Source organism: Tamandua tetradactyla, chromosome 4, assembly GCF_023851605.1.
Source record: "Tamandua tetradactyla isolate mTamTet1 chromosome 4, mTamTet1.pri, whole genome shotgun sequence".
In the NCBI taxonomy this organism is placed as follows: Eukaryota; Metazoa; Chordata; class Mammalia; order Pilosa; family Myrmecophagidae; genus Tamandua; species Tamandua tetradactyla.
The window spans coordinates 34,719,440-34,742,036 of record NC_135330.1 but is presented as its reverse complement, the minus strand read 5'-3'; the positions used below and the strand labels follow the sequence as shown (position 1 = coordinate 34,742,036).

The window sequence follows — 22,597 nt, the reverse complement described above, 5'->3', positions numbered from 1 at the left end:
CAATCTAGCTCCACAGAGCCCCAATTCTTAACTATAAAACTATGCAGACTCTTCAGGATTCAAGAGGTCTTTTTGAGTCTACTAAAGCATAATATCTGTCAGTATACATGCTGGTTTGAAGCTGTTATGTACTCCATAAAAGGCCACGTTCTTTTAGCCCATTCATGTGGGTGTGGTCCTAATTTGGGTGGGACCTTTTTCCTTAGTTTCCAGGGAGATGTGACCCACACAATTCAGGGTGGGTCTTGGCCTTTTACTGGAGTCCTTTGTGAGAAGATAAAATACAGTAAAAGCCAGAGAGCTTAGAGAAAAAAATGCTCTGAGAGAAGCAAGAAGTACCCACAGGAGTTGGGAGAGTCATTTTGAAACCAGAATCCTGGAGAGAAGGACCAGCAAAAACTGCCATGAACTTTTCCTGTGACAGAGGAACCCCAGATGCAGGCAGCCTTTCCTCTGAGAAGGTATCTTCCTCTTGATGCCTTAACTTGGACATTTTCATGGCCTTAGAACTATAAATTGGTAAACTAATAAATCCCCATCAAAAAAACCCATTTCTGGTATTGCATTACAGCATCTTTAGCAAACTGAAACAATACATAAATAATATGTCTTGAAAATCTATTTGGAGAAACTGTGACTAAAAAATTAACCCAAATAAACTTTTACCATTTCTATTAATTTTTTAAGTATGTATTTCAAAAGGCTTAAATTTTAGGTACTACATGAAAGAGGTTTAGCTACATAATATATTAAATTAGTAATGACACAATCATAATTTAGGAGAAATATGACAACTTCTGCAATTACAGAAATACAAGCATAAAGAACTAAATCTGATAAAGTGAGTAACAGGAAAAAGAGAAGATTAAGCAAAATACATATTTCAAAATCTAACTTGCCTTATGGACAAGTTGTCTTAACAGAGCTTTTCTTCTCACATACCTTTTCTTGCTGCAACCTCAAGAGCAAACCACGCTGTTTCTTCCGAAGTGGGGGCATTTTATCATCTTCTCCTTTGTCTCGTAAATGCCTACAAATAAGATTTCCCGTTGAGATAAAAATTAAGGTTAAATCTCTATTGTAACTTTAAGAATTCCTAACTACTAAAAAGTCCATAAAGCAATTTAACATTTCTAAGTGTGGAGAACAGCTGCTATAGGTAGTAATTCATAACCCATTACATAATATATACAAACTCTAGACTGTGTTGTTGAAATATAAAGGAATTTGAGAAATTTACAACATAGGAATTAAGTATGAAATGACAACATTAAGATAAGAGTTAGTCAAGTGATAAAAGAGAAAAGCAAACAAAATTTTACATTGGTAAGAGGTCTTCAAAGCAACATGAATCAAAGATGATTGCCATCTCTGCAGCTTGAGAAACTAGGTTTGTGATATCAGATTATTTGAGAAAACAAAAACATCTTTAAAAGCAAAGTATTCCTGTTTCACAGAAGGAGAAAATAAACAACGGAAAATATGTTAACTGAAAATTCTTACTTTTTCTGATGCTCTAGCCAGGCTAATTCAGCTTTAGTTTTCTCCTTCAAGGCCTTTTCACGGAGACGCAGGAGTGAAGATTGGTGAGCTGCACGCATTTCCTCTTCTTTCATATACTGTCGAACCATCTCCATAGTAAATTTAGAGAAGCTATCTTGCCCTCCTGAGAATGGCATGCTCAGTTCCTAAAATACAGAGTTTACATCAAATTTATTATCATCTAAATATTTGAGAACTTAATTAACTTTATTAAAGAGGTACATATTCATAAAAAATAAAGTATTTAACTAGGCTGCCAATCATGCAAAAGATTATTCTTCAAAAAAGCACACATGACAGAATAAAACTATCTGTTTTTATTCAAACAATGAAGTTTTTTTTTACATCCTATACCCCTTAACCCTTCCTTTCATTGGCAACTAGTATTTCTTTTTTTTTTAATTAATAAAACCAATCCACATACAACACGAACATTCTTAATGCATACTTTGTGTGCAATCAATGGCTCATAATATCATCACATAGTTGTATATTCATCACTATGATCATTTCTCAGAACATTTACATCACTTCAGAAAAAGAAATAAAAAGAAAAAACGCAAACATACCGTACCCCTTATCCCTCCTTCTCATTGACCAATAGTATTTCTCTCTACCCAATTTATTTTAACATTTGTTCCCCCATTATTTATTTATTTTTAATCCATATTTTTCACTCATCTGTCCATACCATAGATAAAAGGAGCATCAGAACAAGGTTTTCACAATTACACAGTCACTTTGTGTAAGCTATATCATTATACAATCATCTTCAAGAAACATGGCTACTGGAACACAGCTCTACAGTTTCAGGCACTTTCCTCTAGCCTCTCTAATATACCTTAAGCTAAAAAGGGGCTATCTACATAACGTGTTAAGAATAACCTCAAGGATAACCTCTCGACTCTATCTGAAATCTCTCAGCGGCTGACACTTGGTCTCATTTCTCTCTGCCCCCTTTCATTTGAGAAGGTTTTCTCAATCCCTTAATGCTGAGTCCCAGCTCATTCTAGGATTTCTGTCCCAAGTTGCCAGGGAGGTTTACACCCCAGGGAGTCATGTTCCATGTAGAGAGGAGGAGGGGAGTGAGTTTCCTTGCCATGTTGTCTGAGAGAGAGGCCACATCTGAGCCACAAAAGAGGTTCTCTGAGGGTGACTCTTAGGCCTAATTAAGTAGGCTTATTCTATCCTTTTGCGGGGATAAGTTTCTTCTGAACAAACCCAAGATCAAGGGCTTGGCCTATTGATTTTGCTGTCCTCACTGTCTGCGAGAATATCAGGCCTTCTCCAAATGGGGAAGCTGAATTTTCCCCTTTCTCACAATTCCCCCAAAGGGACTGTGCAAATACTTTTTTATTCACTGTTCAAATCACTCTGGGATTTATCAGGGCATCACTCTGGACAAACCTACAAAATCTCATGCCCTACTCAAGGTTCCATGTACTTATGGTGTTTAGTTATATTAGGAGATGCACTAGTCAAAATAAAAATTTTGTACCAAATAAACATTTTTTTGCTTTAGTCTCACACATAAGTTTTAAAATATGAATTACCATCTGTTTTCAACACCCTGCAATATTGACATTCCCTCGTTTTTCCTTATGCAAAAATTTTTTAATTTGTACGTTTATTCACTATCATTGTACACTCTAGGCATTCCTAGATTACACCATCTTGGTCTTTATCGTATATCTTTCCTGCTGATTTCGTTTGTGCCCCCAGCCCTCCTCCCTCTATCATTCTCAACTTCAGCTTCATTCAGTGTTCTAACATTATTGTATTACAGTTAGGTAGTATTGTGCTATACATTTCTGAATTTTTAGAATCAGTCTTGTTGCACAGTTTGTGTCTCTTCAGCTCCAATTGCCCAATATCTACCCTATTTATATCTCCTGATGGTCACTGTACTGTTCTTAACTGAAATTCTCCAAGTTCATTAATTAATGTTAGCTTATATCAGTGAGACCATACAATATTTGTCCTTTTGTTTCTCACTAATCTCACCCAGCATAATGTCTCAAGGTCCATCCATGTTGTTATATACTTCATAATTTTATTCTGTCTTATAGCTGCGTAATATTCCATTGTATGTATATACCACAAGCTTGTTTAGCCACTCATCTGTTGATCAACATTTTGGCTGTTTCCATCTCTTGGCAACTGTAAATAATGCTGCTATAAATATTAGTGTGCAAATATCTGTTTGTGTCCTTGCCTTCATGCCCCATGAATTGATACCTAGCAATGGTATTGCCAGATCATATGGCAATTCTATACTTAGCTTCCTGAGGAACTATCAAACTGCCTTCCACAGTGGTTGTACCATTTGACATTCTCACCAATAGTAGATAACTGTTCCTCTTTCTCAACATCCTCTCCAGCACTTATCGTTTTCTCTTTTATTGATAATGGCCATTCTTGTGGTTTTGATTTGCTATTTCCCTAACAGCCAGTGAAGTTGAGCATCTTTTCATGTGCCTTTGGGCCATCTGTATTTCCTCTTCTGAGAAGTGCCTGCTCATTTCTTTTGCCGAGTTTGTAACTGGGTTGTATTTTTGTTGTTGAGTTAAACAATCTCTTTATACATTCTGGATACTAATCCTTTATCTGATATATCTTTTCCAAATATTGTCTCCCGTTGTGTAGACTGTCTTTTTACTTTCTTGACAAAATCCTTTAATGCACAAAAGTGTTTAATTTTGAGGAGTTCCCATTTATCTATTTCTTTCTTCAATGCTTGTGCTTTGGGTGCGAGATCTAGGACACTGCCTCCTATTATAAGATTTATAAGATATTTCCCTATATTTTCTTCTAAAAGTTGTATGATCTTAGATCTAATGTTTAGGTCTTTGATCCATTTTGAGTTAATTTTTATATAGGGTGTGAGATACAGATCCTCTTTCATTCTTTGGCATGTGGATAGCCAGTTCTCTAGGCACCATTTATTGAAGAGACTGTTCTGTCCTAGGTGAGTTGGCTTAACTGTCTTATCCAAGATCAATTGCCCATAGATGAGAGGGTCTATATCTGAACACTCTATTTGATTCCATTGGTCAGTATATCTATTTTTATGCCAGTACCATGCTGTTTTGACCGCTGTAGCTTCATAACACACTTTAAAGTCAGGTAGTGTGAGACGTCCCATTTCATTTTTCTTTCTCAGGATATTTTTAGCTATTCGGGGCACCCTGTCCTTCCAGATAAATTTGGTTATTCGTTTCTCTATTTATGAAATGTAAGTTTTGGAGATTTTAAACGGTATTGCATTGAATTTATAAATCAATTTAGGTAGAATTGACATCTTAACTATATTTAGTCTTATAATCCATGAACATGGATGGTCTATCCTTCCATTTATTTAAGTCCTCTGTGATTTCTTTTAGCAATTTCTTGTAATTTTCTTTGCAATCCTTATTCAAATTTATTCATAAATATTTTATTCTTTTGGTTGCAATTGTAAGAGGAATGTTTTTCTCTATTTCCCCCTCAGCTTGTTCATTACTAGTGTATAAAAACACTACAGATTTTTGAGTGTTGATCTTGTAACCTGCCACTTTGCTGTACTCATTTATTAGCTGTAGTAGTTTTGTTGTGGATTTTTTGGGGTTTTCGACATATAGTATCATATCATCTGCAAATAGTGATAGTTTTACTTCTTTCTTTCTAATTTTGATGGCTTGTATTTCTTTTTCTTGTCTAATTGCTCTGGCTAGAACTTCCAACACAATGTTGTATAACAATGGTGACAGTGGACATCTTTGTCTTTTTCCTGATCTTAGGGGAAAAGTTTTCAGTTTTTCCCCATTGAGGATGATGTTAGCTGTGGGTTTTTCATATATTCCCTTTAGTACGTTGAGGAAGTTCCCTTCTATTCCTACCCTTTGAAGTGCTTTCAACAAGAAAGGATGCTGTATTTTGTCAAATGCCTTTTTTTGCATCAATCGAGATGATCATGTGGTTTTTCTGCTTTTATTTGTTGATATAGTGTATTACATTAATTGATTTTCTTATGCTGAACCATCCTTGCATACCTGGGATAAATCCTACTTGGTCAAGGTGCATAATTCTTTTAATATGCTGCTGGATTTGATTTGCAGGAATTTTGTTGAGGAGTTTTGCATCTATATTCATTAGACAGAATGGTCTATAGCTTTCTTTTCTTGTTGTATCTTTGTCTGGCTTTGGTATGAGGGTGATGTTGGCTTCAAAGAAGGAGTTATGTAACCTTCCCTTCTCTTCAATTTTTTTGAAGAGTTTGAGCAGGACAGGTACTAATTCTTTCTTGAATGTATGGTAGAACTCACATGTGAAGCCATCTGGCCCTGGCTTTTCTTTTTTGAGAGCTTCTTAATGACTAATTCAATTACTTTATTTGTGATTGGTTTGTTGAGGTAATTTATTTCTTCTTGAGCCAATGCTGGTTGTTCATGCCTTTCTAGGAAGTTGTCCATTTCATCTACATTGTCTAGTTTATTACCATAGAGTTGTTCACAGTATCCTCTCATTACCTCTTCTATTTCTGCAGGGTCAGTGGTTATGTCTCCTCTTCCATTTCTGATTTTATTTATTTGCATCCTCTTTCTTCTTTTTGTCAACCTCGCTAAGGGCCCATCTATCTTATTGATTTTCTCATAGAATCAACTTCTGGTTTTGTGGATTTTCTCAATTGTTTTCATGTTCTCAGTTTCATTTATTTATGCTTTAATCTTCATTATTTCTTTCCTTTGGCTTGCTTTGCGGTTAGTTTGCTGTTCTTTCTCTATTTCTTCCAAGTGAACAGTTAACTCCTTGATTTTTTTGCTCTTTCTTCCTTTTTGATATAGGCATTTAAGACAATAAATTTCGTTCTTAGCACTGCCTTTGCTGCATCCCATAAATTTTGGTATGCTGTGTTTTCATTTTCATTTGCCTCGAGATATTTACTGATTTCTCTTATAACATCTTCCTTGACCAACTGGTTGTTTAAGAATGTGTTGTTAAGCCTCTATATATTTGTGAATTCCCTGGCCTTCTGCCTATTATTGACTTCCAACTTCATTCCTTTATGATCTGAGAAAGTGTTTTGTATGATTTCAAACTTTTTAAATTTGTTAAGACTTGCTTTGTGACCCAGCATATGGTCTATCCTTGGGAATAATCCATGAGCACTTGAGGAAAAGGTGTATCCTGCTGTTGTGGGGCGTAATGTTCTATAAATGTCTGTTAAGTCTAGTTCATTTATTGTATTATTCAAATTCTCTGTTTCTTTATTGATCCTCTGTCTAGATGTCTGTCCACTGATGAGAGTGGTGAACTGAAGCCTCCAACTATTATGGTAGATGTGTCTATTCCTCTTTTCAGTGTTTGCCTCATGTATTTTGGAGCACTCTGGCTTGGTGCATAAATACTCATGATTGTTATGTCTTCTTGTTGAATTGTTCCTTTTATTTATACATAACGTCCTTCCCTGTCTCTTTTGCTTTATATTTGAAGCCTAATTTGTTGGATATTAGTACAGCTACTCTTGCTCTTTTCTGATTGTTATTTGCATGAAATATCTTTTCCCAACCTTTCACTTTCAACCTATGCTTATCCTTGGGTCTAAGATGTGTCTCCTGTAGACAGCATATAGATGGGTTCTGTTTTTTAATCCATTCTGCCAGTCTATGTTTTTTTGATTAGGGAGTTTAATCCATTAACATTTAGTGTTACGACTGCATGGGCAGTACTTTCTTCTACCATTTTGCCCTTTGGATTTTATATGTCATATCTGATTTTTCTTCTTTTTACCTTTGCCGATAGTCTTCATTTCTACACTCTTCTTCACCTCTCTCTCCTGTCTCTTCTTATCTGTCTCTAGTGTTCCCTTTGTATATCTTGCAGAGCTGGTTTCTTGGTCACAAGTTCTCTCAGTGATTTTTTGCCTGAAACTGTTTTAATTTCCCCCTCATTTTTGAAGGACAATTTTGCTGGATATAGAATTCTTGGTGGGCAGTTTTTCTCTTTTAGTATCTTAAACATACCATACCATTGTCTTCTCATCTCCATGGTTTCTACTGAGAAATCTTCATGTAGTCTTATTGGGCTTCCCTTGTATGTGATGGAATGCTTTTCTCTTGTTGCTTTCAAAATTCTCTCTCTTTGACCTCTGACGTTCTGATTAGTAAGTGTCTTGGAGTACATCTGTTTGGATCTATTCTGTTTGGGGTATGCTGCACTTCTTGGATCTGTAATTTTAAGTCTCTCATATGAGTTGGGAACATTCAGTGATAATTTCCTCCATTAGTTTTTCTCCTCATTTTCCCTTCTTTTCTCCTTCTGGGATACCCATAATATGTATATTTGTGTGCTTCATGTTGTCATTCAATTCCCTGAGTCTCAGCTCATGTTTTTTCATTCTTTTCCCTATATTTTCTTTTGCTTGTCATATTTCAGATGTCCTGTCCACCAGTTCACTAATCCTATGTCCCGCCTCCTGAACTCTAACATTATAGGTTTCCATTGTTTTTCTCATGTTTTCTACTCTCCTTTCATCCCCACAAATTCTGTAATTAGTTTTTTCAGACTTTCAATTTCTACTTTTTGTTCATCCCTTTCCTTCTTTATATCCTCCCTCAATTCATTTACTTGATTTTTGATGAGGTTTTCCATGTCTGTTAGAACATTCTGAACTAATTGTTTCAACTCCTGCATCTCATTTGAATTGACAGTTTCTTCTTTTGCCTGGGCCATATCTTCAATTTTCCTAGTATGATTATTTTTTGTTGATATCTTGGCATTTACTTTCCTTAAGTAGTTTATTCTGGAGATTGTTTTCATTTTTTTAACCTAGGATTTTCTTGCCAGATGACTTTGTTGTCTATCTGTCCTTTGACATTCAGTTCAGCTCATTCTAGATCTCTAGCTTAAGTTTTGTTTAACGAATTAGAATTTTTCAGTTCTTGTTTTCTTGTTTCTTGCTCTGCCTATAGGGTGCCTTTTCTTTCCCCCCCTTAGGAGGGTCTCCTTAGGTTTATAGACCCCAGTCAGATTTTCTCAGACCAAACCAGCCTCTTCTCAGGAGGAAAGAGTCACCTGCATCAGTTTTCCTTGAGGGTGAGACCCAGCAGGTTGAAGGACTTTCCTATCAAGCCCCCAGACTCCGTGTTTTTCCTATCAGCCCAGTATGTGGCGCTTGTCTGTCTGCAAGTCCCACCAGCATAAGGTGACATGATATCTTTAACTTTGGCAGACTCTCCCTGCTGGGGGTGTGGTTGAGACAGAGAAGAGGTTGTAGTCTGGCTTTAATGGCTTCAATTTTCCAGACCCTGGGGTCTGAATTCTTTGAGGGAGGGATTCCACCTGACCTGGGCCCCACCCCTTTCCTGGGGAAGGCACAGCCTCCAGACAAGCTCTAGACAAGCTTAATTCTGCCCTTTCTGAGGCAGATGGAACTTGAGAAGCATTGCAGTTGTATGCAAAGAGCAGTCAAGCAGTACAAACACAGCCACAAAAAAGAAAAGAAAAATCCTTTTCAGAACAGGACCCCTTTCCTTGGATTTGCCAATCAAGAGCTTAAGTTGGAATGTTGCTCTCTGTATCTCCAAGTCCTATGTGCCCCCTCCTCTCCTTTAGGGCCTAGACCCTTTCAAGTATTTTGTGCTGTTCAATTCAGAAAATCTTTCTTTTTTTTTTCTGTCAGCCCTGCCCCCCTCTGCACCAGGGCAAAACTGAGCAACCTATGCTTTCAGCTGAGGTTCAGCTGAAGTGGGGCCTATTTTTAGTAGTCAGAATTTGTTAATTAATTGCACAAATTGGAGCTTGGTGGAACTCAGACCCTTGCTGTTAGTAAATTCTCTTTCCTTTCCCCTCTACAAACCAGCCTGTGGGGGAGGGGCACTGGCTGCAGCAGCTTGGGGGACTCACAATTCTTGATGGGACTGCAGCTTGTCCCGTCACTGATGTGGCCCCAGCAGTTGTTCTGTACTGTTCCTGGCTATTTACTAGCTACTCTGGAGGACAAACTAAATCCCATACCTCACTAAGCTGCCATCTTGGCTCCCTCTCCAGCCCCAATAAAGTTTTCATGAGGAAGTGTTTGCTATCCAAAAGTTTTGTGTTTAGTAAGAAGGGTAGAAATGTAAATTTTTAAATGGAGTGAAGTGTTTTGAGAGTGAAACAAGTACAAAAACTATAGAGATGAATTGGCCCAGATCCTCAAAGGCCTTATATATCATTTCAAGGGAACAGTTTTGTATTTTAGGAAAATCTTTCTGGTAGCTGACTGTTCTAGCTTGCTAGCTGCCAGAATGCAATATACCAGAAATGGAATGGTTTTTAAAAAGGAGAATTTAATAAGAGGCTAGTTTACAGTTCTAAGGCCGAGAAAATGTCCCAATTAAAACAAGTCTATAGAAATGTCCAATAAAAGGCATCCATCCAGGGAAAGATACCTAGGTTCAAGAAGGCAGATGAAGTTCAGGGTTTCTCTCTCAAGTGAGAAGGCACATGGCGAACACAGTTAGGGCTTCTCTCTCAGCTGGAAGGGCACATGGCGAACACAGCATCATCTGGTAGCTTTCTCTCCTGGCTTCCTGTTTCCTGGAGCTCCCCGGGAGGTGTTTTCCTTCTTCATCTCCAAAGATCGCTGACTTGTGGACTCTCTGCTTCATGGTGCTGCAGCATTCTCTGCTCTCTCCGAATCTCCTTCATTCTCCAAAATGTTTCCTCTTTTATAGGACTCCAGAACCCACCCAAATGGGTGGAGACATGTCATCACCTAATCCAGCTTAACAACTACTCTTAATTAAATCACATCTCCAGGGAGATGATCTGATTACAGTTTCAAACATACAGTATTGAACGGTGATTATTCTGCCTTTATGAAATGGGATGTAGATTACAACATGGTTTTTCTAGGGAACATACATCCTTTCAAACCAGCACACTGACAAATGACTATGAAATGTATCCTCATACCTTTGAGATAAGGCATTTACAACCATTTATGAAATACCTCCCACAGGTAAACTAAAACACACCTTGACAGAAGACAGTGTGGTCTTTTCTGGGGAAGCTTCTTCATCTGAATCATCATGATGGCCTCTTTTCTTTTCCATGTTAAATCTACGATGACTCTCCGAAGGCAGTAAAGACCTAAATGATCTTTCTTCTATTTCATCTTCTGTCATAGAGTCATCAAATTTTAGGGAATATTCTGTTGCAATAGAAGTTGAATCTACAAGAATATGTAGGATAAAGATTTTATCAGTATAATAGTTATTAGTAGATCTTTAACTACTAGCCCTTGTTGCTTCTTTATAGGACAATACAAAATAAATTCATAGAACTGATAACAAGCAATTACCCGGCATGGAATAATAAACCAAATTCATTCATGTTACAACAAACCAGGAGAAAAAGAAACCCAGAAATATGGTAAAGGATTTATACACTTCATATATAAAGACCTCTTAATCAATTAGAAAATGAGTAATATCCCTATAGAAAAATGAGAAATGGTCATGATCAGACAGTTAACAAATAAACTGCAAATAGTCAATATAAAGTTTAAAAAAAAAAAGGAGATAAAATGAAAATACCTCTTTTTCATTCATTAATACCACGCTTAACTGAAACTATAACAGCTCTTACAAGTTGGCTACTGTGTAACTTTGACAAATCCCCAACCTTTGGTTTACGAAATACTACCTTACTTTATGGTACTACAAGATGTTCCAGACTCATCCTGTATTTTTCTTTCCCCAGTCCTAGAGTCATGTATACACACCAATCCATGATTATACAAGATGTATAATTATTTCTGTATCTATCCATCTATACATATATATTAAACTAAACATAAGTTCATATGGATGTCTCTGAATTTAATCCAGTACATCACAAGTTCATTCTAATCTTCATTTCTTATTTGAAATACCTGTGCTTTCACCATCCAAAATCCATTTATTTGTTCAATGCTAGCATATATGTTAAGAACTGTTAACTTCTACTCCCATGAGAAACAAATTTATCAACTAAAGTATAATCTTTAGCCTTACCACTTTAGTCAAAACACAATTTTCCAAAGGTCAGCTTCTCCCTCACCCCTCACCCCTCACCCCTCATCCCCTTCAGTGCAGTTATGTCATACATTTGTAACATAGTTATCATCATCCACAACTATATTCCATCCTGGGATCCCCAAAATCCTATTTGTTGTGTGGTTATGTTCAGTTTACACGCAATAAAGTTTACTCTTTGTGATGTACAATCTAGGGTTTTGACAAAGGCAGTGTCATATACACACCACCCCGGAATAGTTACTTTGTCTTAAAATTTCTCTGTGCATCCCTTTTATAGTCAACCACTTCCTTTTTCCCAAAGCCTGGCAATCAGTAATTGTTTCCAACCCCCTATAATTTTTGCCTTTTCCAGAATGTCACATGAACGGAATCATACAACACATAGCTTTTTTGGTTCATTCATACTGTTGTGTGAATTATCCATTTGTTCCTTTTCATTGGTGAATAGCATTCCATGGTATCAATGTACCAGTTTGTTTGTTTATCTATTTCCCTGGTGAAGGACATCTTGGTTGCTTCTAGTTTTAAGTAATAATGAAAAATGCTACAGTAAATCAAATCACTTGGGTATATACCTAGGCATGTGATTCCTGAACCAAATACAAAACACACTGATCAATTCTCAGCTGAAGGCTTCAGAGGAACACTGCAAATCTTCAAAATTCTTTTCTCTGTTTAGCTCCTTTGTCTCTGGTATTATGCTCTGCAAATTCTAGCTGCTTTGGACTCTCTGAACTCCTAACTCCAACTCCTGAACTCAGAAAGAGGACTGATTTCACCTAGGTGCCCCTCTCCATGATCTCTGGCATTAACCTGAGGTAATCACAGGACTTATCTCATTTGTTGTTTGCTGCTCATGAATCACTGAGCAGGCTGACTGATGTCCAATGTCTGGAAAACAGTTCTTTCATACACACACACACACACACACACACACACACACACACACACACACACAAAGACAATGTGTGTGTGTAAGTATGTGTATTTTAAGTTATTTCAGTGGGATCTGACCCCTGTTCCTCCATCATGGTCAGAAGCAGAAGTCTGAGTAACTTAATTTTATATACTTAAGGAAGTTAAATACATAAAAAAGCCATTATTTATGGTATTATAAATTAACCACTTGAGAAATATTTATTCACTTGGCTTAGAGGCCAAGCACCATGTACAATGCTTTAAAAACAGCATTAAACAAAAGTTATATGGTTATTGTCTAGCCTTCTAAAGCTCACAGATATTACCAATAATTAAATCTGTCATGAGTATTTTAATTATAAAGAGCATTATCAATAAGATAAAATTTAGTAGGGACTGAATTTGTCCTACAGCAAAAACATCATAGATAATTGCTCTATTATTTTTCTATATATTTTTATTTGTCCAACAGTGTCAAAGTTATTACTAAAAGGTCTGATCTTAAAATGAGTTTCATCTGTCTTCAACGCAGCAGTCCACAAAACATTTTGAATGTGCATATCTATTAGTAAAACATCTGAGTATGCGCCCCCTCAATATTTATAAACTACATACATGTACTGATATACTATATTCATTATAAAATTTACTAACAAAGACACTTTTAAGGGTGAGAAAAAATTTTCAAATACTTCTCTTCTTGTAGTTCAAGAATCATCTTGCCCATCCTGCTTTCAAGACTTTTATTCTAGACTATCAATCAAAACCACTGCTAAAGAGCCAGTTTTTAAAAAATAAATTCCAGAATATATGCTGTTAATATTTTGGCTTAATTTCTCATAGCTTCCATTTCTTTCCAGGTTCTGTTCTCTCAGTAATATTTTTTACTACCTTTGATTTGCTAGGATTCCAGCTTTAGTTTATGATCCAGGGAGGGTTGAGCAATAAATTTTTATATAATTTATTTTATCTGACCATGTCATCATTTGTAAGAAGTTGTACTTTTAATACACTATTTAAATTTAAAATAGAAGTTCTAATAACATGTTTTCCTTTTTAGGAATATGTTGTAAAAGTATAAATAAGATAAACTTAATTTTTTTTCATTGTTGAATATGTATTCTCCATCCACATACATACTCTCCTAGACTTAAGTTTTGACTTCCCTTGGGATCACGATACCATCATGTCAAATATCACTACTGGCACAGTCGAAGGCCTTGAAATGGTTTCACCTGGATACAATTTGATCCATACATCAGACATTTAATCTTGTCCTTATTATCACCAGGTTTTACCTGTATTGATTAGCTTAGTCACTGTCATAATATCACCGAGATCTAATAAATTGCATTTACTAGCCGAGTCAGAGGTATCTTATCTCAAAGGATTCTGGAGAATCCCCACAAACAAATAATTTTATATATATATATATGCATGCAGAGGAAAGTTACCTTTCTCATCTGGAAGAGATGGAATGCTATCACTTCGTAGAGAATCATCAGCAGCAGTCTGAACTTGTTCATCAATAGAACTTTCCACCTTTCCACCATGAAGAAGTCTCTTCTCACTTTCCTTAGAGGACAAAACTGAAGGACTTTCTTGACGACTGCCACCACTACTACTCCTGCTCATGGATTTAATGAAAATAAACAAAAAAATCAATGAAAAAGGATCTTAAAGTAAACTGATTTACCAAGAGAATTTACCTTATTATCAAGATACAAAATGAAGAAAGAAAAAGCTAAATAACTATAAGTCTGATAAGATACATTTTGGAATAGATGAGTTAGGAGAGAGGAAAGTTTCATTTTAAAATAGTCATAATGAGCAACCACAATTCTTAAGCTATCATTTACAAATCATGCTTTGAGGAGTGAGGATTTTTTTATGTTCTTTTTTTTTTGCATGCGCAGGCACTGGGAATTGAACCCAGGTTTCTGGCATGGCAGGCGAGAACTCTCCCTGCTGAGCCACCATGGCCCGCCCGGGAGTGAGGATTTTTACTCACTGTTTCCACTACCTTATTTTTCATTAACTTCACAATTTATCACAATCTGCTTTTATCCTAACTGCTTCACTGGCGCTGTTTTTGCTAAACTCTACCTAAACCTTTAATGGCTAGTTTATTTCCCTGCAACATTAAACAGTATTGCCCTGTATATCCTTTAAAGGAAAATGCAGTAAAATGTTAAAATTAGGAGAATCTGGATGAAAGATTTTGGGAATTTTGTACTATTCTTGTAACTTTTCTGTAACCTTATATTATGTCAAAATTAACTATTAAATAAAAAAGCTCAACTCCATTATATTACATCACTTGATGCTACTGTTTCTCTACCCACCTCGCTAACAAATTTTCCTTTGTTCCTTCTACTTACTTTTAATTTTTATGTTTTCCCTTAAAATGATGGTGTTCCCTAGGGCTCATACTGGTCTGTTTTTCTGTTTATGCCACATACTCTCCTAAGGTAATCTGAGGGAAATATGAGGGAAAATCATATGATCATCTCAATTGATGCTGAAAAAGCATTCAACAAAATTCAGCATCCTTTTCTGATAAAAACACTCCAAAAGATAGGAATCAAAGGTAATTACCTCAGCATGATAAAGGGAATATATGAAAAACTGATAGCCAGCATCATACTCAATGGAGAGAGACTGAAAGCCTTCCCCCTAAGATCAGGTACAAGACAAGAATGCCCACTGTCACCACTATTATTCAACATTGTGCCAGAAGTTCTAGCTAGAGCAATCAGGCAGGACAAAGAAATAAAAGGCATCCAAACTGGAAAGAAAGAAGTAAGACTCACATTACTTGCAGATGATATGATACTATACTTGGAAGATCCTGAGAAATCTACAGCAAAGTTACTAGAGCTAATAAACAAATTCAGCAAGGTGGTGGGATATAAAACTAATGTGTAAAAACCAGTAACATTTCATACACAAGCAATGAGCTAGCTTAGGAGTCAGTTAAGGAAAAAATTTCATTCAAAACAGCAACTAAAAGAACCAAATACTTAAGAATGAATTTAACTAGGGATGTAAAGTACTTGCACATGGAAAACTACATAACATTGCTAAAAGAAATCAAAGGAGATCTAAATAGGTCTGAAAGACATTCCCTACTCATGGATAAGAAGGCTAAATATAGTTAAGAAGTCAATTCTTCCCAAATTGATCTACAGAATCAACACAGTACCAATCAAAATTCCAACAACCTACTTTGAAGATTTGGAAAAGCTAACTACCAAACTCATCTGGAAAAGAAGGAGACCCTGAATAGCTAAAACCATCCTAAAAAAGAATGAAGTAGGAGGATTAACACTCTCTGACTTTAAAACTTATTATAAAGCCACAGTGGTCAAAACAGCATGGCACAAAGTCAGAAGCACAGACCAATGGAATCAAATCGAGAGTGCAGAAATAGACGATTGTATCTATGGTGAACTGATTTTTGACAAGGCCCCCAAATCCTCTGAACTGGAACAAAATAATCTTTTCAATAACTGGGCATGGAAGAACTGGATATCAATAGGCAAGAAAATGAAAGAGGAGGCCCCTATCTTACACCTTATACAAAAATTAACTCAAAGTGAATCAAACACCTAAATGTAAGAACTAGCACCATCATCTTCAAGACCTAGTAATAGGAGGCAGCTTCCTAAACTTCACAACCGAAGCACAAGCAACAAAAGAAAAAAATAGACAAATGGGAACTCTTCAAAATCAAATACTTCTGCACCTCAAAAGACTGTCAAAAAGGTGAAGAGGCAGCCCACTCAATGGAAGAAAATAAGTGGAAATCACATATCAGACAAAGGTTTGATTTCCTGTATATACAAAGAAATGATACAACTCAACAATAAAAGAAAAAACAATCCAATTATAAAATGGGCTAAAGATGTGAATAGGCATTTTTCTGAAGAGAAAATACACATGGATCAAAAGCACATGAAGAGATGCTCATTTTCACTGGCTATAAGGGAAATGCAGATCAAGACTACAATGAGATACCACCTCATACCTATAAGAATGACTGCTATTAAACAATCAGGAAACCATAAAAGCTGGAGAGGATGTGGAGAAACTGGGACACTTATGCACTGCTGTTGGGAATGTACAATGGTGCAGCCACTATGAAAGATTGTTTGGTGGGTCCTTAGGAAACTAAATATCGAGTTTCCCTATGACCCAGCAATAGCACTAATTGGTACATACCCAGAAGAGCATATGCCCATCAACAGACGAGTGGATCAACAAAATGTGGTCTATATATACAATGGAATTATTATGCAGCAGTAAGAAAAAATGATGTTCTGAAGCGCATGACAAGATGGATGAGCCTTGAGGACATAATGCTGAGTGAAATTAGCCAGACACAAAAGGACAGATACTGTATGATTCCATTTTTATGACCAGCATAAAGGTATAATCAGAGACTTATAATACAGAATATAGGGGATTTAGAGCTACACAGAAGCTAGAGATGGGTGAACCATTAGCTAATGAGGTTGAACTCCAATGTAAGGGAGTAGATAGGAGCGAAGGTGATTCTCTAGTGGGTCTAGAAGTGTGTACTTATGAATGAAGGTTTTGCTGCTACAAAAAGAAACAATGTCAAGAGGCATGCAATGATGTGAATGAACATGTGAAATATTTGGTGAGACAAAATAAGCCAGAAACAAAAGAACAATGGTATGGTAAACTTTAGAAAATGCTTATAAGAAAACAGTGGCCTAGACTATAAGCTTTTAGAGCACACACATTAAGTCCAGAGTGGTGATTACTATTTCTGGATTCTGAGAGGTTGTTGTATATATATAACCTGATATTTAGAGATAAGAACAAAGCCAAACAGATTTGTGTTAAGTAATTCAGAACATAGGGGTAAGGAAGAGTGTGTCTATATTTTAGAACCATACAAACTCCTTGAGACCAATGGAAGAAAGGTTTATTTGATCTGGAACTGCAACTTTCTGTAGTGCATAATCTAATTCAATCTATCTGTACAGCTCATTTGAACAACTGAAACACAGGAAGCACAGAATAAGAAAGAGGTTCTTTATTCCTGTATAGATTATTGTAATGCCTGGAAACATCCTAGGGTATATTAAGCAGATAATCAAAAAGTTCTTGCAAAGTCCCCTGAGGGAGGGGAGAAAGAATACAGAACTATTAAACCTTACCGTCAGGGAATACCCTGATATTGTATCAAACTTCAGGAAACCCAAATCAATAGGTCATGTCCTTGATCTTGAGGCTTACTCTTGTGAAGCTTATGTAGATAGCAGAGAAGCTTAGGCTACCTATAGACATGCCTAAGAGTTACTTCTGGAGGACCTCTGTTGTTGCTCAGATTTGGCGTGTCTCTCTAAGCCCAACTCTGCAAGTGAAATGATTGCCCCCCCCAGCCCCAACTTGGGCCATCACATTGAGGGGTGAAAGTCTCCCTGGCAACATGGGAGATGACTCCCAGGAATGGATCCAGACCTGGTACTTTGGGATCAACAATTACATTCTGACTAAAAGGGGGAAAAGAAGTGCAATAAATATAGTATCAGTGACAGAGAGAGTTGAAATAGACCAAGAGGCTACTCTGGAGGTGACTCTCCTGCAAGCTTCAGGTAGACCTTGCTACCTATCATAAGGTGCCAACCCCCAACCAGGACCATTCCAGCCAATCCTAAAGAACATCCAGGGTAATATATAAGATTCCACCAGGGTTCCAGGCACTAGAGTAACTCTCCAGAAACCTACAATCTGCAGATGGATCCCTGGTAAGTCCTGAAACCTAGCCCATCCTCTCCAGAACATCAGATTGTTTCATCTCCCTAACCCATATTAATGACAGACCCTTCCAATATCAAAAATTTAGAATTGCCATAGCCCAAACAACCCCAAAGAGAGGTATAGAAAGATCAAAGTGATGGTGGAATTACACACAGAAGACAGGACTTAAGAAATCAACATGAATGCTGAATCATTAAATTGATATCTCTTTTAGTCTCTAATATGATAGAGTAGCTAGAAGTAAAACCCTAAAATTGTCAAACTGTAACCCATGTCAAACTCTGAAATATGTTCAACAACTAATTGTGGTGCTGTGCTTTGAAATTCATAGTTTTTCAATATATATATTATTGTTCACAAAAAAAGAAGGAAAAAAAAAGTCGATTATGATGATATAAAAGTATTTAAGCCCTCTAGCCTCCTATATTCTGGAGCAGGTGGAAGGAAAAATATGAGAGGATCGTATGATAGCCCATGACAAACTCTGGGATCTGTCCTGTAACCACTTGTTGAAGAGTGCTTTGAAACCTATTGCCTTTTTATTTCTTTGCTTTGTATGTATGTTATACTATACAATAAAAAAAGTTAAAAAAAAATTAGTACATGCAGTAATGTCATGAAATTTGGATGGCAGCAAAGCAACATGTGATATAGATATGGGCTTCAAGCCATAAAAACCAAATTTCAATTTCTTCGTGCATATGTAACGGCACAGGACACAAAAACTGCATGGTCCTTTTAGAGAACTGTAAGAAGAAAGAATTAGTGGAGCATGCCAGAAGAGGGAAATACCAACATACAGAGATGGAGATAGACAAAAGCCTCAACTATAGAAGCCACAATTTGTGTGAATTTTTTAACATCTCTGTGAGCCTCAGTTCCCTCCCTCATAAAATTAAGAGAACACTATCTCGAAAGGCTGTTGTGAAGACTAAATGTATGTAAAAACAATTTATATGGTGTTTGTACATAGCTCAAGGAAGGGTAGCTGTATTACTACATGGACCAAGTATTTTGTAAATCAGCCAGTTAAAACGGGGGAGCTAGCACTTTGAAAGAAAGACCCTGTTCCATTTAGGTCAAAGAAAGGAGATTAAGAAGTCAAAGAAAAGCAATGTCTAAGCCATTTATCAGACTTCAGTAAACTGTATTAACAAACTACTCTCCTTACCTTCGATCATGATTCTTGTATCGTGAAGACTCAGAATAACTATCATACGAAGGGGAATACTTCTGATGCTTTGAGTCAAGGGTCCCTTCTTTACTCTGAGAGAGTAAAACAGATTCACTTTTTCTACAAATAAAATAAAAGCTGATTAAAAATTCAAAGTCTCTAATAAGAGAAAGCTTTCAAATACTTTAACAGTAATATGAGATAACGTCTAGAATGAATAGAAGTTATGAAGTAATGGTTACAAATTATTTGAGCAAGAAAGACATTCAATCATATAAAAAATATACAACACACTAAAGAATATCTGCTTTATTAAGGGAAATAAAAACAAAATCACTACATGCATCAACTAATGTGAACAGAGACTTAAAAATTATTGGGTTTAGATGGAAGAATTATATATACTATATTCTATTTCTGAACTTGATGTTATACGCATATTTTTTACAAGTAGAAATGAAAGAACAATATGTTATCATAACCCAAAGAACATGGCACTTCTCATTAATAAATGCCAACAAAACCAACAACTTAACAAGAACGCTGCATACCACCATAAATGCAAGTTTTAATTAATCATGAAAGCTACCAAAAATTCTTTTATTTATTTACAGTTTATATTTTCAAAATTCAATTTACCTACATACTACAGCTGCAAACTACCTACCAGCTGGGTAGTTTGAATTAAATTAATTAAATTCTTAATAAAAGAATTAAAAGAAATGTTTGTTTGTTTTTGGTAAACGATGAAAATCAGACAAGCTTTTGTTTCATATTTTGAAAATACTTGAAAAAATAAATTACATTCTTCTATAGAGCCTTTTATTTAGAATATTTGAATAAGAATTACTTGAACCAATTATATTGCTAAGTCTGTATGCTAATAATAGTTCAGAAGGAGATGTCTTTTTCCAATGTAGACCAAATAGTTATATCACTGTAGATCACAGTATAAATGATACAGCCTAATCTAAATATTTATAAAATATACTGGTTAATCTCATTTATAAGAGGGCATTAATAGCCTTCTCCTTAAAGCCAGGATTTAAATTTCCATTCCAACACTTATAAATTCCAAACTCGTCAATCAGTCTAGATCTCTCCTTTGAGCTTGAGACTAAAATAGTTTTCCCTAAACTTTGGTCTTCTTCCTATCCCAATAAGTGGATACCATCATTCACACAGTTGCACAAGTCAAATACCCATATATAATCTTCTTACTTTCAATTCTCATGCATCATTTTTAGTCTACCCCTAAGATCTGATTTTACCACCTAAGCAGAGCTCAAAATCTTCTACTTCTCCATCAACATCTTTCTTTTCTAGTCTAAGCTACGGTATCTCTTGCTTGGACTACTGCAATACCTTTCTAATCAGCTTCTAGGCATCCAATCCAGTTCCTGGACAAACAACATATAAATGACAAGCCAAATGTGATTTTTAAAAAAAGACACACAACCCTACTTAAAAAAACTCTTTAATGACTTCTCATTGCTCCTAGGAAAAAAAATCCAAAATCCTTAAGGTCTACAAGGTCCTAACATGGTCTGATTCCTGCCATTATTTCACCCCATTCTTCCCTTTGTTCTCTGCCTACAGTCTCACTAGTCTTCTTTCATTTTCTTAAATATGCCAACTTCCTTTTACTTCTGGGTCTTTGCATGTAATGATCTGTCTGTCCCTTGCCTTCTTTACATTACTAACTCCTAATTGATTAAAACTCATAAGGTTTATTTCCTCAGGAAACCTTCTATGACCTCTCTCCAACCTATGGCTAGTCAAATTCCTATGCTATGTATCTTGTGGATACATATTCCTTTTCTTCATAACACTTATCTCTGTTTACATATTTATTTACTTAGGTGAACATTTGATTCATATCTTCCTACTAGACTATAAGCTCATAGCTGTCTTCCCAGCATTCAGAACAGTGACTAGTACTTATTAGATACTCATTACATAAGTGTTAAATAAATGAGTATTAACCTATCTGTTTCAGCTCTGGTCCTCAGTTGTTTCAAGAAGTCTGGAGGATGTTTCCGCTGGTGATCACACAGTGCTGCTACGGGAGCTCCGGAAGCAGTGATGGCACTAGAGATGTGGGTTCGAGTCAACTCTGCCATCTAAATATGAACACACACACCAAAGTAAATGTAGAAAGATAATGTCACAGCAAAACTGAAAGGGAGCATAGTGTCTTGGAAAGATGAATGGATTGAGAGCCAGCAAATTCTGCCACTATCAGGTGAAAGACTATGGGCACGTCATTAAGTCTCTTAAGACTCACAGCTTCATTGGTTCCTAATGTTTCACTCAGTTATGACAATTTATGACTTAGATTATTTGGAAAACCTTTATATACTAAACCATAATAAACCCCAATTTAAATCTTCCTTTATTAATCAACCCAATGACTACTTCCTCTCTGTTTTTTCTGACCAATAATGTGAAATACATTTCATTATTCTTAATCCACTACTGCAATTGCTGCATATATCATTCATTTGACATTTATTCAATCACTTCCTTGATATATTACTTCTAAACTGGTAACTTGAAATTATATTGAAATCTTTGTCAATGTTGTCTACTAAATTGATTAAAACTTGCCTGAAAAAACACTTGATACTTATTTGCGCATCCCCATAGTACACTGCTTATAGTAGGTTCATAACTTTTAAATAATGGTATCATTTCATAAACAAATTAAGTTTTGTTAAAAAAAATCAAATATGTAACTGTTAAAATAAACTGAAACTACATCCATACATGATAACCCTATATAGAGGATCATATCTATCTCTATCCTATACAGAGACAGCAGTAAAGCTATATTTCTGGCTTTATGCTTGGTGCAGTAAAAGAAAACACACATCACTCTGGATAAAAATAAAACATCTTTTACAAAAGAAATCAGAGTCTATGTGGGGCCGAAGTTGAGAAGTGACTGCCAAGGGGCATTACGGAACTTTTTGGGGTGATGGAAATGTTCTATTTCTTAGTTGCAGTGGGGTTTACAGGGTTGTATACATTTGTAAAACTCATCAAACTATACACTTGAAAATAGATGCATTTTACTGTTTGTAAATTATGCATCAAACAAGTTGATATTTTAAAAAGCTTC

The 22,597-nt window shown here is 36.0% G+C and overlaps 1 protein-coding gene and 1 long non-coding RNA gene across 3 annotated transcripts in view; one reads left to right on the top strand and one right to left on the bottom strand.

Moving 5' to 3' along the window:
- Positions 1–22,597, bottom strand: part of CEP350 (centrosomal protein 350) — a 266,687-nt gene that overhangs the window by 97,156 nt on the left and 146,934 nt on the right. For both annotated transcript variants that reach the window (XM_077157158.1, XM_077157159.1), the window contains 6 exons: positions 21,460–21,596; positions 19,471–19,593; positions 13,958–14,130; positions 10,542–10,738; positions 1,504–1,688; positions 943–1,030 (listed from right to left, as the gene is read on the bottom strand). In XM_077157158.1, coding sequence (XP_077013273.1) covers positions 943–1,030; positions 1,504–1,688; positions 10,542–10,738; positions 13,958–14,130; positions 19,471–19,593; positions 21,460–21,596 — 903 coding nt within the window. The remainder of the gene's footprint in view (positions 1–942; positions 1,031–1,503; positions 1,689–10,541; positions 10,739–13,957; positions 14,131–19,470; positions 19,594–21,459; positions 21,597–22,597) is intronic.
- Positions 267–21,866, top strand: LOC143680705 (uncharacterized). Its single transcript, XR_013174147.1, has 2 exons — positions 267–461; positions 21,473–21,866. It is a non-coding gene; the product is annotated as an uncharacterized LOC143680705 (long non-coding RNA).